General features: G+C 41.5%; 1 protein-coding gene across 1 annotated transcript; it reads left to right on the top strand.

The window, feature by feature from the left end:
- The first annotated feature begins 5,938 nt into the window (after positions 1–5,938).
- Positions 5,939–12,389, top strand: LOC105923706. The gene is made up of 3 exons (XM_036133461.1): positions 5,939–5,957; positions 10,457–11,885; positions 12,153–12,389. Exons 2-3 carry the CDS (start codon positions 10,473–10,475, stop codon positions 12,387–12,389), a joined length of 1,650 nt encoding a protein of 549 aa, XP_035989354.1. The 5' UTR covers positions 5,939–5,957; positions 10,457–10,472.
- The last annotated feature ends 1,900 nt before the right edge of the window (positions 12,390–14,289 follow it).

The following is a 14,289-nucleotide window of genomic DNA, read 5'->3' as shown; positions in this document are numbered from 1 at the left end:
GGAGTCCACATCTCCGAGGACCCTACCTGGACGACCAGCTGCTCCAAACTCACCAAGAAGGCGCACCAGCGCCTGTTCTTAATGAGGACCCTGAGGAAGTACCATCTGTCCTCAGAGATCCTCACGAACTTCTACCGCTGCACAATTGAGAACATCCTCACAAACTGTATTGCAGTTTGGTACGGGAACTATTCTTTCGCCAACCGGAAGGCGCTGCCTTGATGTGCTGCCCAGCACATCACGGGGGCACTGCTCCCTACCATCAAGGACATCTATAGGAAGCGTTGTCTGAAAAGGGCCGGGAAAATCACCAAGGACTTCCCTAACCATGCACACACACTCTTCTCCCTTCTGCCCTCTGGAAGGTGTTACAAAAGCTTACGGACCAGAACCACCAGGCACCGGAACAGCTTCTTTCCCACAGCTGTCACGCTCATGAACGCCTCCTGACACAACTATAAGGACTGTAACCCCCCATCCTCCCATACAATAATAACATATGGACTGTCCTCACACACACACACACACACACATACCATGGACTGTTCCCCTCACACACATACAAAACTTGTATACAATCTGTATAGATTCTGTAAATCTTATCTGCCAATATTTATTTTGTATTATAAACCCGCTAATACATATATAATCCTTTTCCTAACATTCCTGCATATGCTGTATGATCTGTGCATATAGCTCCCATATTTATATTGGACTGCACTTTACAGTCACCTACTATTAGTTTTTACTTATACATACACTTATAAATAATATTTATATCTTGTATAGCACTTCTGGATAGATGCAAACCCCATTTTGTGCTTTTTACTTGTGACAGTGCAATGACAATAAAGTTGAATTATATTCTATACTGTTCTATTCTATTCTACTCTATAATGCTGCATCAAACTTTAAAGTCTTTCCCCCTTTTACTATCTTCAGTATTGCATAAATGCCATGCAGATGGCAGCAATGTTGTTTCTTCCCATTCACAAATAGACGTCTTTGTTAACGGTGTGACTTTGTCATTGCGTTCTGCATTAGACAATGTAGCTCCCTTAAAAAAGAAGGTGATTATTCACCGGTAGCTGGCTCCCTGGTTTTATTCAGAGCTGCGTTCCTTGAAGCACAATGTTAGGAAATTGGAGAGAAAATGGCGCTTACTCAGTGTCATGATTTTGTTGTGGATGAACCCGGACACAGCACGCACACACAGAGGAGTTCGTTAAGACAGTTTATTGCAGGTGGATGGTGGTGACATGAGAAACCAGAGTTTACCAGTCGGAGGTGAAGGATGCAAGAGCTGGCTGGCAGGTACAGAGTCCAAAAACATGAGCAATAATCCCAAGGCAAAGTGGAGCTGGGCTGCTGCGGAACAAGGAACGAGACCAAGACGAAGTCATCAAAAGTTAGCATCGCAGCCAAACAAAACCCAGAGTCAAAACTGAAAACTGAGGGAACAAAGGGCCAGCGGACACAGAGAACCAAAGGACCAGAGAATACAGGGAACCTAAAGGTCAAGAACACGGAGGACCTAAGGCTAGAGGACACGGGGAACCTAAGGCTAGAGAACGCAGGAACCAAGGGGCATCTTAACAAACCAGGGAACAAGAACAGAGGGCGTCTAAACACGCCGGGGAACCAAGAACAGAGGGCGTCTAAACACGCCGGGGAACCAAGAAAAACATAAACACCAGGAACTAGAGGGTGAGCTAGGCAGCAACAGGCCAGGCGCGCCAGAGGGCACAGACAGCGACTTATAAGCACCGGAGGGCTCTGGCGGCGACCTGCATGCGCTGGGCAACGACAGGCTGGCGCACCAGAGGGCTCAGCCGGCGACATATGAGCGCCGGAGGGCTCTGGCGGCGACTTGCATGCACTAGGCAGCGACAGGCTGGGCGCGCTAGAGGGCTCAGCCGGCGACTTGGAACGCCGGAGGGCTCTGGCGGCGCCTAAACACGAGAACAACAAGAACTTAGAGGGCTAGGAGAACAGAACAGAGGCACAGGGGAACTAGAACAGGGAAACTAGGGGAGACCAGAACAAACAGAAAACCTAACAAGCGCAGGGACCTAAATAAGCGCAGGGACCTTTAAGAGCGCAGGGACCCTTAAGAGCGCTGGAACCCATCCAACGCAGGAACCCATACAGCGCAGGAACCCAGACGGCGCAGGAACCCATACAGCGTAGGGACTAGACACAAGACAGAAACTAAGACAGGAACAATAAGGCTACAGGACTAAAGCAGGAACTTGAGAATGAAGACAGGAACTACAGGGCTGAGACAGAAACTAGAAAATCTACGTGTCACAAGGGGGAAAAAATTGATAACTGGGGCAGGAACAAGTACACTAAAGTAGGAACTAGAACACAAAGCAAGACCGAAACTAAGGAACTCTAAGAAATCTAAGAAGCACTGAAATACACTAAAACTAAGGAATGTTAAGTAACTCAAAACACAAGGACCAAAAAATAACTCAAAACAAAGGCAAAATAATGAACGCTAGGACTAAGACAAAATAACATTACTTTTAACTAGGGAGCTCAGGAACCTTTAATGAGCGCCGGGACCTTCAATGAGCGCCGGGACCTTTAATGAACGCAGGAACCCGAATAGCGCAGGAACCCGAATAGCGCAGGAACCCGAATAGCGCAGGAACCTATGGAGCACAAGAAAAAAGGAAATCAGACAGAATAAAGTAAAAACATACCAAACAAAGACGAGAACTAAGCACTATAGGACTGAGACAAAACTACAAGTTAAGCTAAATTAGAAAACAAAGCCGAAACAAATACTAAAACTGGAACCAAAACATAAAGCAAAAACTAGAAACCAAAGCAGAACCAAAAGGCGCTGGGCAGCAAAGTCTTTAGCATGCTGGGCAGCGGCAACAGTTAGCGCTGGGCAGCGACGACGAGGAGCGCCGTCCTTAATGCTGAGCAGCGGGGAAGGCGGACCAGGAAAACAGAGTCAGAGGCGGGGCGTCGCGGATGCGACCCCGGCAGACGAGCCAGAAGCGTGGCGTCGCAACTCAGCGACCCAGGCGAGACGAGACAAAAGCGTGGCGTCGCAACTCAGCGACCCAGGCGGGACGAGACAGAAGCGTGGCGTCGCAACTCAGCGACCCAGGCGAGACGAAACAAAGGCGAGGCGTCGCAACACGGCGACCCAGGCGAGACGAAACCAGAGGCGGAAGCCCGCAGAACTGTGAGTCCGGCGAGACAAAGATCTCCCTGGAGCTCCCGGGTCGAGGCGGAGCATCTCCAGCGGCGGATGGCACCCACGGAGATCCCGGGTTGAGGCGGAGCATCTCCAGCGGCGGATGGCACCCACGGAGATCCCGGGTCGAGGCGGAGCATCTCCAGCGGCGGATGGCACCCACGGAGATTCCGGGTTGAGGCGGAGCATATCCTTCCCGGAGCGGATCCTGCCAGCTCTTGCATCATGACTCTGTGTGTGCTCGAGTTCATCTTTTGGCTGGCTCGTACTGTCATGATTTTGTTGTGGATGAACCCGGACACAGCACGCACACACAGAGGCAAGGCAAGGCAAGGCAAATTTATTTATATAGCACAATTCAGTACAAGACAATACAAAGTGCTTTACATGATTAAGATATAGCAAAATAATAAAATGTAGATAGAAAATAGAATAAAAGCAAGTAGGGATAGAATGTAGTAACAAAAAAGAACATTAAAAACAGTAAAACTGTTTAACTAGAACAGTCAGAGGAGTTCGTTAAGACAGTTTATTGCAGGTGGATGGTGGTGACATGAGAAACCAGAGTTTACCAGTCGGAGGTGAAGGATGCAAGAGCTGGCTGGCAGGTACAGAGTCCAAAAACATGAGCAATAATCCCAAGGCAAAGTGGAGCTGGGCTGCTGCGGAACAAGGAACGAGACCAAGACGAAGTCATCAAAAGTTAGCAGCGCAGCCAAACAAAACCCAAACCTGACGAGACAGGAACCAAGGCGGGGAAACTGGAGCAGACAGGCATGATGGTCAGGAACAAACACTACGAGCCAGCGACGAGGAAACAACCGAGGTGAGTTTATAAGGGGAGCCTGACAGGTGACGAGAATGAAGGCTAATTAGTGTCCAGACAGGTGTGACTAATTGCTGAAGGAGGGTGAGCCGAGTGAACTGCAAAAAATGACAAGAAAAGAAACCAGACAAAACCTAAACCATGACACTCAGAGTCACAGCTCCATTGATCCATCCAATTCTTTAGCTCTTAGCAGTAATGACTTTATGGGATTCTTCATAGATAAAATTGATTCCATTAAAAATAAAATAGTTGGCATCCTCCCAAACATGATTATCTTATCCTCAGCAAGTGAGGTAGTGTTGGAAGAATCTTTAGAACCTGCGCAGTGTTTGAACTGTTTAGAAGCAGTAGAGCTTTCTGAGCTATGTAAAATTCTAGCTTTATCTAAACCTTCTTCCTGTATGTTAGACCCAATCCCAACCAAGTTGTTTAAGGAGACATTCCCTTTGATCAGTGGCACTATTTTAGACATGATTAATCTATCCTTAGTAAATGGATATGTACCACAGGCTTTTAAAGTAGGTCAGGTCAGGTTCCTCAGGTTCTGCTTCCTCAATGGAAGACGTGTTGGTGGGATTAAGGAGGTCTTCAAAGTTTTCCGCCCACTGTTTCACGACGTCCTGAGTCGAGGTCAGCAGCACACCACCCCCACTATAAACAGTGCTGGTAATGCACTGCTCCCCCCTCCTGAGACGCTGGATAGCAGACCAGAATCGCTTCGAAGCCATATGGAAGTCTTGCTCCATGGCCTCTCCGAACTCTTCCCACGCTCGAGTTTTTGCCTCGAAAACCAGCCTAGCCGCCTGCCGCTTTGACTGCCGGTACATATCAGCTGCTTCCGAAGTCCCACAGGCCAGAAAAGCCCGATAGGACTCCTTCTTCAGCTTGCAGGCTTTCCTCACCGCTGGTGTCCACCAGCGTGTTCGAGGGTTGCCACTGCGACCTGTACCGACAACCTTGCGGCCACAGGTAAGGTGGCAGCCCAGGGAGGGGCAGTACAAATCCAACCTGAAAAATTAACAGAAAACTACATACACAATGACATTCAGACGTTTCCACCCTAGTGCCCCAACACGAAAACTCCTACCAAAAAAAAGGACAAATTGCACCCAATTGCACTTATCACACACATGTGATTCAGCCTTAGTTTGTCAAATACAGAGAAACAAACAAACAACAAATTAATAAGTGTTAAAGTATGGTTTATTGGTTGGGTTTATGCAATGTTATCAGTGTGTAAAAACTTATTTTCAGAACCAATCTCTGCTCAAAATGATTATTTCAAAACAACCTTCTTCCTGTTCCACTGAAACAGCTTGGTATCTGCTTGGTATTGCAAGCATTTGACAGTTGTGAAAACAAAACTGCTTCTGGAAAATTTTGTTTTCATTTTGAATAAAAGTAGGTGTGTCTCTCCAAATCTTTTTTTTATATAAACAGAAGCAACTTTAAACAGCAACAGAAATCCTCGATCATTTTCTCTGAAGACTTAGAGGTAAGTTTTCAAAAAAATTATGAATGTTGTTTATTTCAGCTTGTGTGCGAAAAATTACAAAGTTTGTTTATTTCAGTATGATGTTGGACATGGCCTCCTTTAGATGTGTCTCTGCCAGAACACTTAACTCAAATAACTGGGCCATTAGCAGTACCTGAATACCTGCTGAGGAGTTGATTTAGCATGTTGGGCAGGAGACACATCTAAACGATGCAGGATATCAGTCTGTGAGGACTGGACTCTAGCAAGCCTGATTTAGGGGATGTGTCATCAAGTTTGTTCAAAAATCTCATTTCTCAACAAATCATATCTAAATTGTGACTAATTTTCAATTTTGTATGAATTGACCCAGTTTGGCTCAACTCATCCCCCTTCAGAACCGAGCCACAGTGTGCAGAGAGCTATTAATAAAGGTTTGCTCCACTTTATTTTAATCTATGCAACTTCTATCATAAATTTATTAATCAACTGTTGGTAAAGTAATGCTTTGGTTCAACACTTCTCACTACAGCCTGAATCTACTTGGTGATCCAATTTCCTCTCTTAATCAATGTGCATGTTAGACGTTTGATGAGCTTGATTTGTCATGATCTGTTGGCAGCATTGTTTGCGTTTCTAACTTTGTTGTCTCAGGTTCTTCATTTGGTGTTTTATCTTAGTTTATTATTTCGTTCTATGTACATTTTATATTATTTTCTTTAGATTTCTTCCCTGTGTTTAGATCCTGCCAATATTTGTATAGCTCCCTCAGCTCCCACACAATTAATTCACCTCAGCTATTTATCATTCTATCCTGATTGCCTTGCTCGCTATGCTTTTTCTCCACACTTAATGTGTTTAAGCTCTTTGGTTTTCATCTCTCACTGCTAAAGTTTCTGTTACTCTGTTCTCCTGTCATGAACCCTGTTTCTCCATTTAATTACCTGATACTCTGCTTGTGCTCTGTGTCCTTTTTCTCTTGAGTTTTCACTGTTTACCTACCTACCAACTTCTGTGTTTTATTTTGTTATGTAACATAATGTTTCATTTATCATCTGTATTTCTCTTGTGCATTTCCTTAAAATGCATCGAGAAAAATAATGTTGTGGTGTTAACAGTAAGCAACTGGTCTCCATTCATACAGATGCAGTTGGTACTCACAGTTGTTAACTGCTAACATTTTAATGAATTTATTTATAAATATGTAAAAAGTTAAATACAACTTCCTAATGACCTTTAAACCTTAAACAAACTTGAATCAAACTGATTGTCCATTCCTCTTATTGAAAGCAATTAAAGCTTTAATTGCTTTGCTCTTTATGTATTTGCTCTATTGTCTAATAACATCAATCAGCATTTTCTGTGTTCACAATGACCCAGATATCATTTAGAGATACTTAATACTTATAATGTACTTTCATGACTGGAAAGGAAAACTTTAATAGTTTCTATTTATTCTTGTATTTCAGGAATTCGTCAGACCAAGACCAGAAATACAAACAAACACTTTCTTGATCTGCAAGTCTTGTTTCCAACACCTGACCAAGGTTTTTTGTGATTCATCTTTAAAAGAATAATGAATCATTAGTTTTCCTACAGTAAACTCAAAATATTTATTTCACTGACATTAACTTGCTGTAAACTAAAAATATATTTTAGTGGAGTCTTTCTAAATAACATATAATATTTTTAATATATATGTTAATTAATGTAATACCCAAGATATATTAGGAAGGTCAAATGGCATAAGGTCACAAAAGGATGGAGATATACAGTAATATTCAATATATTAGAATAATATCCAAAAGTTAACTTATTTCAGTACCTCCATCAGAAACACATTATATGGAATAATTCCACACAGGCCAATGTTTCCATGACTTTATTTCTGTTAATTAGAATGATTTTCTGCTCACAGCCATTAAAAGCTATAACCTGACTTTCACCAAATGGATGTAGTTCTGCTGAGTTCCACACATCCATCTCAGATTGCTCCATTGGGATGTATTTCAGAAGGCGGGACCTTGTCAAAAATCCTTGCATATGATTGGACAAACCACTTGTCCATCATCTTTACTGCCATGCTAAAAAGCTCTTGCCAAGCCCAGTAGGGAGAAGGGTGGAATTACTGAAGAATTAATATTTGGTAGATAGAACAACATCAGGATGAAGATCAGTGCCTCCAAATCTGAGACCATGGTCTTGAGCCGGAAAAGGGTAGAGTGCCTTCTCCGGGTTGGGGAGGAGCAATAGTGGAGGAGTTTAAGTATCTTGGGGTTTTGCTCACAAATGAGGAGAAGATGGAGCAGGAGATCAACAGGCGGAGTGGTGCGGCGTCTGCTGTGAAGCGGGCGCTGTACCAGTCCATTCCCCTGGAGGAGCTGGCCCAAGTGGCTGGAGAGAGGGACGTCTGGGTCTCTCTACTGAAGCTGCTACCCCCGCAACCCAACCCCGGATTACAGGAAGAGGATGGATGGATGAACAACACGGATGAAATAGCAGCATCTCTGAAGCGATGATTGACAAAGAAGAGCAATAGCAAATTTAAATAATGATAGTCTGTTCCAACACTCTTTTCTTTTTTGCTGATTTCAAAGCTAAAATGACGCTTAAAGATTTTACAAATAATGGCAAGAAAACCAGATGTTATAAGGAATAGGCACGTCTCACTATTCACCTTTTGGGTCAAAAAAATTATCGATGCCTACCTTGTTCGGGCCGAGCACATTCAGCACAGTACTTCCCCGCAAGAGAGGGTTCCCATCTGTAGGCAGACACAGAGCACTGCTGCCATATTTTAAATCCACACCGAAGTCTCGGTAATTTCATCTGTGATGTATGGCTCATTCGAAAAAGGTAAAAATGCATAGCTAAATACCAGTTCTGGAACAGAAATCTATTCCTTCTGGAAAAAAAATATAATTCCGAAAGTCCATTGCATAAATCAGTGTATTATCAATCCCAAATCCCGTTTGTCTGTCCTTCTAAATCCTTGGGGTAGTACAGGAGTCAGCAGCGCTACTTTCAGTAAGATTCGGACCTTGCATGAATAAAGGCATACAGGGTTCATGTTCACGCTAAATGAATCAGTGGTTATTAATGAATCAGAAACAGTACAGCAGTGTGTCCAGCAGGTTTGCAACTCTTGACTCAGTCACAGCACCACTGATTCACATGCAGTACAGGACTGACTCGACTCAGTGTTGAGTGACTTGATCTCCTGCCACGTTCAGCAGTACACTAGAATCACAAATCAGTGGCGGTACAGTGGTGTTTCCAGTAGGTTCAAGAATCTTAATTCAGTGAATGTGGGAAGGAAACACTTACCGATTCATGCAGTACAGGTGTGAGTGTTTCAGCAACCAATACTGTGTGGGAAGTGGTGGTGCTGTTTCTGCTTCTGCTATATGGATCAGGACATGAATAAGCATTATATGTGCACACATTTCCAGCATGTAAAAGAAACAAATAAAAGTAATGTGACTAAATGTCAGTTTTTTAAATTAGTTTTACTGCACTCAAATGAAAACAATAAATGTTTAAAGTGGGGGGAAATAAAAACTTAACCTATATATCACCAAAAAATAGGCCTTATTGACATGATGGAAAATCAAATATTAAATTAAGAACAGCAAAGGTCAATGTACAGAATTAAAGCCATGTCTGGCTATAACAAATATAAAAAATCAAGAAACTAAAGGAAAATATATTGTAACACACATAATGTGTCTTCCCTGCTCTTCCTCATTCATCTCCTGCCTCCTTTGCCCTCAGTTTTATTGCTCTGTGTGTCTGTTAAGTTACTGGAAACTGGGGCGACAAGCATGTGCATGTACCATTCCCTGCGGTATGCATGAGGAAATGGCAGATTGAATCACTGGGGGGAGTGAGTGTCCAGATTTATAGAACGCAACAGAACGCTGAAGTTCAGTCCAGTCCTGACCAGGACATACAACAACCTTGTCCTCAGCTTTGCTGAGAATTGTGTAAATCTGTTAATGAAGTGATTCAGTTCAGTTTCTTAACCCGAAAGATTCTTTCAGAAAAACCTGTTCTGGCACCTCCAGCCTGTTCCACTTAAACACTAGCCATTCCAGTTATTAACTACTTGGTGTTGCACGCATTTGAAAATTGTTATACACCCACCCTTCACAAGAAACCTGTAAACTTGAAACCACACTGCTTCTGGAGGATTTTGTTTTCATTTTGAGCAAAAGTAGGTGTGTCTCTCCAAGTCTTTGTTTATATTTATACAAGCTCTTGCCAAATCAAGTAGGGAGAAGAGTGAAAACATTGTTTCCACTAACAAAGCCTTCAAAGCTGTTCTATTGTGTTTTTTTTAATAATTAATATTCAGTAGATTGAACAACACTGATGATATTGCAGCATCAATGTCTCCCGCTTGCTTCATCGCTGCAAGCTGCCATTGTCTGAATCCAAACAGCCGCTTCTCTGATACGTCACATCTACAGAAATCCCGCCCAGCGATCCTGATTGGCTTGTCCATTTTATGTGGTGATGAAATCCCTTCCAATGGCAGCGAGTCCGGATGGATGTGTGGAGCCGTGTGGAGCTCAGTGGAACTATATCCATCTGGCGAAAGTCAGGTTATAAAAACAGCTAGAATTGAACCAAGAACTTTCAGTTTGCAAACCCCTTCTCCTCCCACTGAGCAACAGTTAGCGATGACAATTTTTTTGTCATTGAATGTATTCTCTGGTACTAATTCACACATTAGGAAATATACGAAATGTGTCATAAAAGGTTAATTACTTTTAAACATTTCAAACAGGGAAGCCCTTAATCACAGAGGACGCATGATTTACTTGTAGCTTGGTTTCTCAGTGTCTATGAAATCATATTTTATTAGACTTGTATGGACTACTAAATAATTAATTGGATAAAAATCATATTTTCGTTGTTGTTTTCTTAGGTTTGACTGCAAGCAGATGGACAGCAAAGAAGAATCACTGTGCCTGTCACTGATAATAACTGTCCAGATTGTTGTGGTTGTGATACTCTTGTTACTCTCAACTCTGATAGACTTACTCAAAAGAGTAAAGATAGTTTCAAATGTAATCATCCCAGCATTAGAAAATCCTAAAGTATTAGGAACCTTAACACTGACAGTCATTGTGGTTCACAAATTTTCAACCCCTCCAACAACTACTGTACTGGTTGTCGTTATTGCAACACTTTGGTTGCATTGGCTGTCAGTCACCATAGGACCAAATCAGACCTGCACTGATTCAAAGGCAGAAGGTAAACGACTGGCTGTTGTTGTTAAAGAACAAAGCACTCTTCTGCCATCACAAAATGGTTGCTTACCGCTTTACAAAATTCCACCAGAAGAAAAACAAATTGACATTAAAGGCTGCAAAAGTTTCACTTTTGGAGAGAAATCCAGGAACTGTAATCGAAACATCATGGTCCTTGGAGCCTCAGGTGCTGGGAAGTCCACTGTCATCAATGCGATGGTAAATTACGTTCTAGGCGTTAGATGGGAAGACTCGTTTCGGTTTAAGTTAGTGGATGAAGGCCAGTCAAAGTCAAAAGTTCAAGGTCAGACTTCAGAAATCACGCTGTACAAACTCTACCACCAGGAGGGTTTCAGAGTGAATTACTCTCTGACTATTGTTGACACTCCAGGCTTTGGAGGCAATGGAGGTATAGACAGAGACAAGGAGATCACAGAGCAGCTGCGTGACCTCTTTACTAATCAGGAAGGTGTCGGTGAAATTGATGCCGTGTGTTTTGTTGTTCAGGCTGCTATAACTGAACTGACATCAACACAGAGATACGTGTTTGATTCAGCCCTGTCAATCTTTGGCAAAGATGTGGCAGAAAACATCAGAGTTCTGGTGACGTATGCAGATGAGCAGCAGCTACCAGTTCTAGAAGCCATCAAAGTGTCTGGTGTCCCATTTCCTCAAAGCAATGACGGGCTACCGTTTCACTTCATATTTAATAACTCAGTGCTGTTTGCTTCCAACAAATTCTCAGCAATAAGACGCACGATTGGGCTTAATAAGAAAACCTTTGAGTTTTGGAAGATGGGCACAAAGAGCATGGCCAGTTTCTTTGATAGTCTAACTGACATCAGAACCATAAGACTGACAATGACCAAAGAGGTCATGGAAGAAAGAAAACAGCTGGAAAATGTCGCTGAGGAGCTACAGAAGAAGGTTAAACTAGGCTTAGCCGAACTTGAGGAAATAAGAATGACAAAGGAAAAACTACAAGAGCACGAAGCAGAGATCAGACAGAATGAGAACTTTGAGTTTCACATTAGCATGACAAAAACCGAACAAGTAGATATTTCTCACACTGAGCAGTACATCACCAACTGTCTGCAGTGTCATGTTACCTGTCACTTCCCTTGTAAAATTGAAAGGGATGGGGATAAAAAAGGGTGTGGGGCAATGGGGCCGGAGGGATACTGTACAGTGTGTCCAGGGAAATGTTTCTGGAACGTGCATTCTAACCAGAGTTTCAGATGGGAATATACAGAAATTCACGAAAAAAGAACATTGAAGGAGATAAAAGAAAAATACGAGAAGGTTTGTGGGCAGAAGGTGACTTTGGAGAAGCTGATGAGAAACCTGATTTCTGATTATGAATCTAATCAGGATGATGTAGTGAAACTGATTGCAGAGGCTGCAAAGTGTCTGAACAGACTGAAGGAAATAGTTCTCAACCCAAAACCCCTTACCACTCCAGAATATATCAACATGCTGATGAAAGGAGAGGAACAGGAGGCCAAACCAGGCTGGAAGGAAAGACTTCAGTCTCTGGAGAAAATGAAAGAAAAGGCAGATATCATAGCTAAAGTAGAGAAGGGAGAGAAACTTCTGGCCTATCAGTAATTTACCAGTGTCTTTAGAACAAATCTAACTCACAATTATATATTTTTATTTATATATATATATATATATATATATATATATATATATATATATATATATATATATATATATATATATATATATATATATATATGTGTGTGTGTGTGTGTGTGTGTGTGTTATGTTTGGCAGATTCTTTTTCCTTAGGGTGGAAATATGTATTTTTCTTGTTATGTTGCTTTGTTCTAATTCAGGTTAATGCAAATGCTGGAAATGTGAAAACAAATTTTTGGAACTATTTATGAATTTCGGTTGTATACATGAAAAACTGCATGTAATAATTAGAAGATAGGTCTGTTCTTTATTTCAGACACCAAACTCTGTTCATCACATTGTTTTCCTATTTTTTAACGTTACATATAAAGGAATTTTAAACATTTGTGTCAATGTCTATTTCAGCTGAGAAAGATAAATTATGCAAGGTAACAGAGGAACCAGAATGAATCACTAAAATAATTAGTAGCATTAAAATGAAAATGATCACATACCCACTCCTGTGTTATGTACACTTCTGCAAAAGTAAGTCTAATTGGTCTAATCATTAACTAATTTGTCTCATCTGGATTCTTCCACATTGTACTGAATTTGATTTAAACTTGTGTTTTAAGTTAATGGTTTACTGTTGCATATAAAGTTCTTATTTTTGTCTTGTTTTGGAAACTTACAAAATGGGAATGTCTTTGTTAAGTTTAACTGTGTTTGTGATTATACAACTTTTATTTTGATTGAAATACTTAACCAGAATTTACAGCTAAATAAAGACTTTCATATGTTGTTTTAAAAAGTTGTTATTTACCAATATGTAAATGTGTTGAGTGATTAGTTTTATTATAACTCAAGAACTTAATGCATGTTGTTCTGCAGACCATCTTGTTTTATTAGGGAGAAATGCAAAATAAAATGCTCATTGTCAATCCAGAACTAAACACTTATTACCATCCAGCTCAATTGTCCAGCCTTCAAGGGGGGAACAAGAAGAGGACTGGAGATGAAGAAGACAAAGAACTCTGATTTGGTATTCTTCAACAGGAGGAGTTGCCTGAAGAACCCTGAGCACGATTAAATTAATTTCTGCCTAGTGCCCTGAAAGACCTGAAGGCTTTCTTAACTTTGTGTTCTTGTCGTTTCTGACTCCTCTCATATTGTGTTACTGTTTGTTTAACTGCTCTGTTCCACTGACTTTCATGTTTGATTTATTGTGTTATGACATCTACACCGTGATGTTGCATTATGTTGATCAATATGGTTGTATGATAAAGAATGGAAACTGTTTTCTTCAGACACACAGATACCTAAGGTTTATGCACTTTTTTAACTTTGATATAGGAAGAACCAGGATCAGATTGGCTCTAAATATCCTTTAATATTAGCTGGTAATGGTAACTCCTAGTTTCAATACAGGGACTTCTTGCTCAGGATTGGCCGAGAGCGGAATTTCACCTTGGGTCACATCAGTTTTTATCATCTTTTAGAAAGGATGAGTTTTTCTGGTGAATAAAGGCCCAGCCTGCCCTCTGATGCCCGACACTGGTACTCCTGGATTTGTAAGGTATGAAAGTGATGGATGATTGTCCATGGGAATGGAGAATGGAGAACCAAGTAAGGGGTTTTCAGGGTGTGAATAGAGTAGACGGATTCGACCTTGGTTACTGAACAGGTTTAGCTAGTCTAATGTAAAATTAAAATAATGTGCACAAAGGGACCTGAAACCGGCCTTACTTAATTAGATGAACCCTAAATTGTAAATAAAAGCTAAACCTTTCCTCTTGTGTGATAAAACTCTGTGAAGCATTCATGTTAATCTGTACTAAAAGTTCCAGCACTGCCTGGTTCCAACATGGGAACTTTTTGGGTCCCACTT

This window comes from Fundulus heteroclitus, unplaced genomic scaffold (assembly GCF_011125445.2).
Source record: "Fundulus heteroclitus isolate FHET01 unplaced genomic scaffold, MU-UCD_Fhet_4.1 scaffold_63, whole genome shotgun sequence".
Taxonomy (NCBI): domain Eukaryota; kingdom Metazoa; phylum Chordata; class Actinopteri; order Cyprinodontiformes; family Fundulidae; genus Fundulus; species Fundulus heteroclitus.
Note: the sequence above shows the minus strand (reverse complement) of the source record. Positions and strands in the feature narration are given on the sequence as shown.